The 7,403-nt window shown below is 46.7% G+C and overlaps 1 protein-coding gene and 1 pseudogene across 1 annotated transcript; one reads left to right on the top strand and one right to left on the bottom strand.

Annotated features, from left to right (window-relative positions):
* The first annotated feature begins 333 nt into the window (after nucleotides 1-333).
* On the top strand, nucleotides 334-3,029 carry LOC125554820 (dynamin-related protein 4C-like; annotated as a pseudogene).
* LOC125552218 (putative metallophosphoesterase At3g03305) lies at nucleotides 2,803-6,882 on the bottom strand. The gene is made up of 4 exons (XM_087518643.1): nucleotides 6,505-6,882; nucleotides 5,503-5,744; nucleotides 3,186-4,703; nucleotides 2,803-3,104 (listed from the first exon to the last, which is right to left on the bottom strand). Exons 1-4 carry the CDS (start codon nucleotides 6,764-6,766, stop codon nucleotides 2,982-2,984), a joined length of 2,145 nt encoding a protein of 714 aa, XP_087374769.1. The 5' UTR covers nucleotides 6,767-6,882; the 3' UTR covers nucleotides 2,803-2,981.
* Between the last annotated feature and the right edge of the window lie 521 nt (nucleotides 6,883-7,403).

The following is a 7,403-nucleotide window of genomic DNA, read 5'->3' as shown; positions in this document are numbered from 1 at the left end:
CTGTGAAGATCCGAACTCGAGGGGTCGTCACTGGGTATATGGGGAACTCTCCGGAGAAAATGGAGGAAAGAAAACTGAGAAGTCGGAACGGCCAGCGCCGGGGGGTGAATGCTTCCAAGCTGCTGCGCCCCGACGCTACAACTCCCCAACGCGCGCAAAGCCCCCTCGCATTCCGAGGTGGGAGCCCCAGCCGCTTCATCTCCCCGCCCAAACCTTCCCCACCATAAATCGACCCGCCTCCCGGAAAAACCAGCACGCTCCTCCTCACCTCCCTGCCACCCCGCCCTAGCTCCAGACATGCCGAGCTCAAAGAAGAACAAAGCTTCAGACTCGTCCAAGAATCTCCAGATGGTGATCAGCGACGGCAAGGGCGAGGCCGCGGCCAGCGCCGTGACCGGGAGCGCAATCGCCGCGTCGTACAACGACCAGATACGGCCGCTTCTCGACGCTGTGGACCGCCTGCGCCACCTCAAGGTGACGCAGGAGGGCATCCAGCTCCCGACGATCGTGGCTGTCGGCGACCAGTCCAGGGCATCTGCAAGTCGAGCGTCCTTGAGTCCCTGGCCGGCATCAGCCTCCCTCGCGGCCAGGGCATCTGCACCCGCGTGCCGCTCGTCATGCGGCTCCAGGACGACCCCTCCGCCGACTCGCCGGTGCTGCAGCCTGAGCACAGCAACGGCCGCGTGGTGACCACCACGGAGGCCAATGTCGCGGACGCCATCAACACCGCCACCGCGGAGATAGCCGGGTCGGGCAAGGGGATCTCCGATGCGCCCATCACCCTCGTCGTGCGCAAGCGGGGCGTGCCCGACCTCACCCTCGTCGACCTCCCCGGCATCACGCGCGTGCCGGTCAAAGGGCAGCCCGACGACATCTACGACCAGATCGCCAAGATCATCAAGGACTACATCTCGCCGAAAGAGAGCATTATCTTGAACGTGCTCTCTGCCACGGTCGACTTCCCGACGTGCGAGTCCATCCGCATGTCGCAGCAGGTGGACCGCACTGGTGAGCGCACGCTTGCAGTGGTCACCAAGGTGGACAAGTCCCCCGAGGGCCTGCTCGAGAAGGTCACCATGGACGACGTCAACATTGGCCTCGGGTACGTCTGTTTCCGCAACCGCATCGGGGACGAGACCTATGACCAGGCTCGTGTAGAGGAGGAGAAGCTGTTCAAGTACCACCATCTGCTGTCCAAGATCGAGAAGTCCATGGTGGGCATTCCTGTGCTTGCGCAGCGACTCATGCAGATTCAGGCGACCATCATCGCCAAGTGCCTCCCGGACATCGTCAAGCAGATCAACGACCGCCTTAGCCGGAGCAGCACCGAGCTCAACCAGATGCCGCCTGATCTTGTTAGCGTTGCTGACGCGGTGAGAGAGTTTATTCGTATTGTCAAGCAGGTGTGCTCTTCCCTGGAGAAGATACTGGTGAGGGGCGAGTTCGATGAGTTCCCTGACGACTGCCATTTCCACGGCACGGCCCGTATCGCGGAGATGCTCAATGCATACGCAAAGAAGCTGCCTGTAGAAGTCCCAGGGCGTGGCGGCCTGTTCCTGATGGAGGAGGTGAGAGTTCTGGAGGAGACCAAGGGCGTCAACCTCCCCAACTTCCTGCCAAGATCGGCGTTCCAGGTCCTGCGCAAGAAGAAGGTGGAGACCGTCATGCAGATACCGCACGATCTTGTCAATGAGGTGTGGGAGTATGTGGAGGACTTGGTGTCAAAGGTAGTTCTGCAGCATGCCGACAACTTCCCTCAGGTGCAGTCATCCTGCCGCCGTGCAGTCCAGATGCTGATGGAGAAGGCGCGTGCGCGATCCGCGCAGCACATTGAGGAGCTGATCGAGATGGAGCTGGTAGCTGATTTCACGGCTAATCCTGAATACATGAAGACTTGGTACGAGATCATGGAAGGTCATGAGAAGTTTATGGACGCTGTGGTGGACACCTCCAAGCCCACCCTTCTTAATCTGGTAGGCTTTGGAGAAGTGGACGTGTCGCATCTGAGGGTGAATTCTGAGTTGGCAGGGCAGGCGTTTGACCTGAGCGCGCGCCTGACCGCCTACTGGAAGATCATCGTGCTCCGGCTCATCGACGGCCTGGCGCTGCACGTCCTTCGTGGCGTCAAGCGGCTCGTGGAGAGTGAGCTCGAGAGGGAACTGTCTGACGAGCTTTTGGGTAACAAGCTGGCAGGGGTGGAGCGGATGCTCATGCCGTCGCCTGGCACTGGCACCAAGCGTGAGCGCCTCAAGAAGAGCATCGTGCTGCTTCGGCAGTCCAAGGAGGTCGTGGCCAACATCATGGACAGGATCAGTGCGTCGGGTGAAATCTAGGTAGTTGGGCATCAGTGTGTGTGATGTCCCTAGGACTTGTCTTCTGGATGGTGCGATTCGGTGAACTATGCTATGCTTCATGTTCAGTTATGTTATGAGCCATGCTATGGCTGTATGCTCAGTTATGTTATGCATTTTCCTTAGTATTTCTGGTGATGACTGATGCAGTGTCAATTATGCTGTGGTTCTATGTTAGCAAGTGATGTTCTGTTATGTTATGATCATTATTAATTCCTCTCAAACTTGCTATGTTCAGTTATGGATCATACTGTCATGTGCATCATGTTTTCTAAGTTATTCAATCTGTAATTACCTAGCATCCACAGTTTTTATAGTAGGTCATGCAATATTATTTTATTTATCTGTTTTATCCTATATAATCTTCAAGGCAAACGAGGTAGCTTAGTTCGCAATTTTTAAGCATATCGTACTTGAACCATTTTCATACTAGTTTGACAGGGCACCAAGATACAAGAAACAACTGTTGGGATTTCATGGTTTTATATGTAGAGTCTGAACCTAGCATATGCATAAAACGAGTTTCTTCTCCAGCATACATATTCTATAATTTCTTGAATGTAAAGGGTACAACACGAGAAAGTACCCAACCACAGTTCACTTCAGAAATGTACAGTTCTGGGTTCTACGCTAACCTACAGGGAGCATTGTACAGTAGGCAGCAACACTTAATAGTAATAGTGGCATCCATGTTAATGGAGGAGACAAGGCAACTGGTGTTGACCCATAGGCTGACATTAACATTGAAGAAAGCTGCACAAAGAGAAAACTCTTATGTTAACACTAAAATGTGAAAAATCTACACTAGAAAGCTGGGCTAATAGAAATACAAACCTTCAAATGTATCATGGCCGTGATCAAACACGCGAGTAGAATTATCCTCCTTGTCCAGCCACCAAAAAATTTGATCAACACAAACTTTATCTTGTTCTTGCAAGATAGGTTCATTAAAGCTCCTGGAGCTGGAGAACCTGGCAGAAAGCGTGCTGCCTCAGCGGTTGTATCTGCTGTGTTAGCTCTGTCTTCTGCTCTTCTATGGTACTGCAAATAAGCCGCGGCCCTTTCTGCAAACAAGCCATATGCAAGGACTACTACAGGGACAACCACCAGGTATAGGAAAGGCAGGGTGATCACCATCACATCTGGGCTGCTCAGCTTGTAGTTTGCCATACCAAAAGAAGGTATGCTCCATCCAGATATGTACATTTGAGCAATTTCTCCATTTTCAGATGTTGCATGACCCCAAAACCACGGCATCTGGGTGATCCAAAGAACATACAGGGACAAAGAAAACCAGAACGGTTTGCTGTTTGCACCCTCCATTAAAAACAAGACCAACCAAAACCAAGCCTTTTGCTGCTGGACAGGGGATGTTAGAACTGACAAGGCCCACCTTTGATATGATGACTTTTTCTTTAAAAAATGGTACAGGATTTGGGGAATGAGCAACAACAGAATGGTGAAGGCCAAATTACTCCAGAGAAGAACTCTATAAGCGTCTTCCCATTCAATTTCAAATATCAAACGGTTGAGCCATGGGCGGTGTAGAATCGCTATCTTGCCCTCAACTGAAAATGGTCTTCGCTCACTTACAGTCTTCTTACCATTAGAATCTAGCACAAACACTTGCAACCAGTAGCGAGTAGGAGACGGACTTCTGTAATTTTTAGCATTCCACATGGCATGGAAGAAAGGTTTGTGACCAGAAGAGTTGGCAACAAGTTGCAGAGGCATCTCCTCAACTATCTTGAACTCATTATGAGAATCAAAAACTCTTGCACTCACATTGACAATAAGTTCTTCAGAGAAAACAAGAGCGTTTATATCATTTCTAGGTGGCCCCTTGTTTGATTCCAATATATTCATATTTCTTGAATCTGTTGGATAGGTGATCAAGATAGAAGTTTGGAATGGCTGTTTTAACGTATGGTCAATGAAAGAGACTGCGCCTCCGTCTATTGCTAAAATCCTCATCAATCTGGACTCTTTCCAGTCTCCAAGTTCCCATTCCCAAAAGCTTGAAGAGCGCTCTTTTGTTCTCATTTGATGATGCCTCCAAAGCTGATTACTAACTTTCGCATGCAGATGGCCACATAGGTATGCTGAAATTGAATGCCTTGCAAACACACTTTCGTAACGCTGTCCTACTTCAGACGAAGTAGTAAACGACATAGGGAAATGTCCAAATACAACTTTTGTAATCGGAACATTAGAATGATTGGTCCAGTACTGTAATTCTGAGTTAACTGCTTCTATCCTCTTATCAGTTGGGTGTCCAAATAAATTAGAAGGAAACCGAATGCCAACAGTCATTGTATCATCTATGCCCAGGAATAGATAATTTCTATCTCCCTATAATACCTTTTAGGACAAAATATCAGTTCCAGAATTGCAAGTACGATTAACATACATATATGTAATCATGAGAATGTATCATGCACAATTAGATCCATATAAACTCAATTCAAACTAGGAGTCGAAAATTCTACCAAATGCTTCTCTCTGGTATTGTTGTGATCCGATTAGACTTAAATATATGCCAGGTGGTTGAAAGAAACTAAAAGGTGCAGATACCATGGAACACTTGGTTCTTCACAATAAAAATGACTGCTTGAGAAGAATAAGAGTTGGTTTTGTTATTTAACTATATAGTATACTCATGTAGGCAGATGAACATATTTTGCAGTGCTGCACACTAATGCATTTCCTGTGTCAGCAATGTGGCAATAGTTTATGTCTGTACCACAAAGGTTCCAGCGGCATTAGTATATTACTCCTCAAGTCCAATTGTACTTGTATATGCATGTCATATTTTATAACTTATTATTGATGTCTCAACCTACACTCAGTTCACAAAAGATTGATATTATCATATTGATATTCGAACATTAGTTTCTTATTGTACCAGTTGACAAGGAAATTTGTTCAAGACAATGTGCTCTCTCATATGCATAATCATTTATCGCAATCAATTGCACTGTAAAATTAGTAGATAATAATGTTAACATGGAAATTCTGCCAGCAATTCTGTTAAAGGTTACACCTCGAAAAGCCAGGGGAAACATATCACAGCATTATTAGTTAAAACACAGCCATCTTGAAAAAGTTGAACATGCTTCACAAGGAGAGCTGACAAAGCAACGAACCGTACCTGGAGGATTATGCTATTAATGGTGCTTAATTGGCCAAGCTGTGAGTTAACACTGTAAGTTGAAAAGAAGTCCAACTCGCTTCCTCTATAGGGAACTCCATATGTATCATGATTGCCTCTAATATCAAATATCCTCCTCTTATCAATACCGCCTTTTGCAACAATTGCATCAATAGTTTTCTTGTATGTAATCCATTCATCTTCATCCTGTCTGGATGTAGTTCTTTTACTATTTTTTGCATCTAACAAGATGGAAGTTATAATACAATCAGTGAAGTGTTCAAAGAATTACAGGAACGACAGCATATACGTTCTTATACCATCTGTTTATAATTATTTTCATTTATCAGAGGAGTTCTCTTTACCATATACTGTAGAATATATGTAACCAAGTATGGATATGCTGGTCTGAAAATTTCTCTCTTATAACCAGAAGCAAAGAATGAAAAGATGAGATCATCCAAGAAAAACGTTCCAGTAGGCCAACAATTCGATTCAGTTCAACTTTTAAATTTTCCAGCTACCACCAATTCTGAGTTTTATTAACCAATTTATCTCTTTCTACTGTATCAAGGCCGCTTTGTTCTATGCTGCTATTGGGGAGTGAAGAATTAAAGGTCAACGAACTAATTCTAAACTAGACTCTCCAGACAGTCAGTCAAGATGAAACAAACCATCCAGTCTGAACATCAGTAGCACCTAACATCTCTGGAGTTGTTCCAAATTTTACATCGTCGCACAGTATGTTACATCACGAATGATAAGTTCCAATTCAGGGTGTTCAAATATATTTGACTCGGTTTTTAACAAGTTTGTATGCTTCATAATCATTTATCCTCATAAACTAGACTCGGAGTGCCAAATATCATTGCATGACCGTAGGAAATTCGTGTGAAATTAGGAAATAGCGCATCAAACGAACTATTGGGGCACCAATTGCGAAAGCTGTAACGCTGTGTCCCGCGGATTCAAGATTCATGGAGATAGGCGGAGAGGGCGCACCGGTGATGTCGCCGGAGACCAGGAGGAGGTGGGGGCGGATGGTGCGAAGGGCGGTGCCGAGGAGGCTCGCTAGGTCGGCGGCGCGGTCCGGGTGGTAGGCGCTGATGTGGAGGTCGCTGACCTGCACCACCCACGCTACGTCGCCGTCCATGGGGAAGGCCGACCTCGCCACCGCCCCGTCGTCGTCGGCCGCCGTCCATGGGGCGGAAAGCGGCAGGATGAGGAGGAGGAGAAGGAGGGGAAGTACGAGAGGAGAGGCCATCGCTGGGAAGCTCTTGCCGCCGGTGGAAGATCCGGCTGGGATCGTGCGTACGATGCCGCGATACTTCAGAAGAAAAAAAAACGATGCCGTGATACTGTTGCGTGTTAGTTGGGGCGAAGAGGTTGGCGTTCAGCGAGGCAGGGACTCCAGTTTTTTTTTTTTTTAATTTGGCAGGGACACTAGGTTTTTTTTAGGGTGAAGACTAGGGCTGCAAGAAAAACTCGAGGCTCGTGAGCTGCTCGAGATCGACTCGTTTTTTGACTCGACTCGAGATCGACTTGAAAAGAAATGAGCTGAGTTTGAAAACTTTATGTAGATTGATCGAGAAACGAGCCGATCTGGAGTCAATGTTGGCTCGCTCAATTTTAGCTTGATAGCTCGACATATCATTATGTTACATGATCATGCCATATATGAAATGGAAATAAGATAATTTATTATGTAAGATCAATGACATAGGATTTAGATGTCTAATACTTATGGCACATCTAGATGTACTTTAGCAAAACTGAATTTATTATCATATATGTTGTCCATAATTTTTCTCCATTTTATTTACCAACGAACATGAAAACTTAATTACGTGCAGAGAAGATTTAGGCCTAATTATGGCACATGGTCAACTATGCGTTAAATA

Source organism: Triticum urartu, chromosome 4A (assembly GCF_056163025.1).
Source record: "Triticum urartu cultivar PI428250 chromosome 4A, HENAU_Tu73, whole genome shotgun sequence".
Classification (NCBI taxonomy): Eukaryota; Viridiplantae; Streptophyta; class Magnoliopsida; order Poales; family Poaceae; genus Triticum; species Triticum urartu.
Note: the sequence above shows the minus strand (reverse complement) of the source record. Positions and strands in the feature narration are given on the sequence as shown.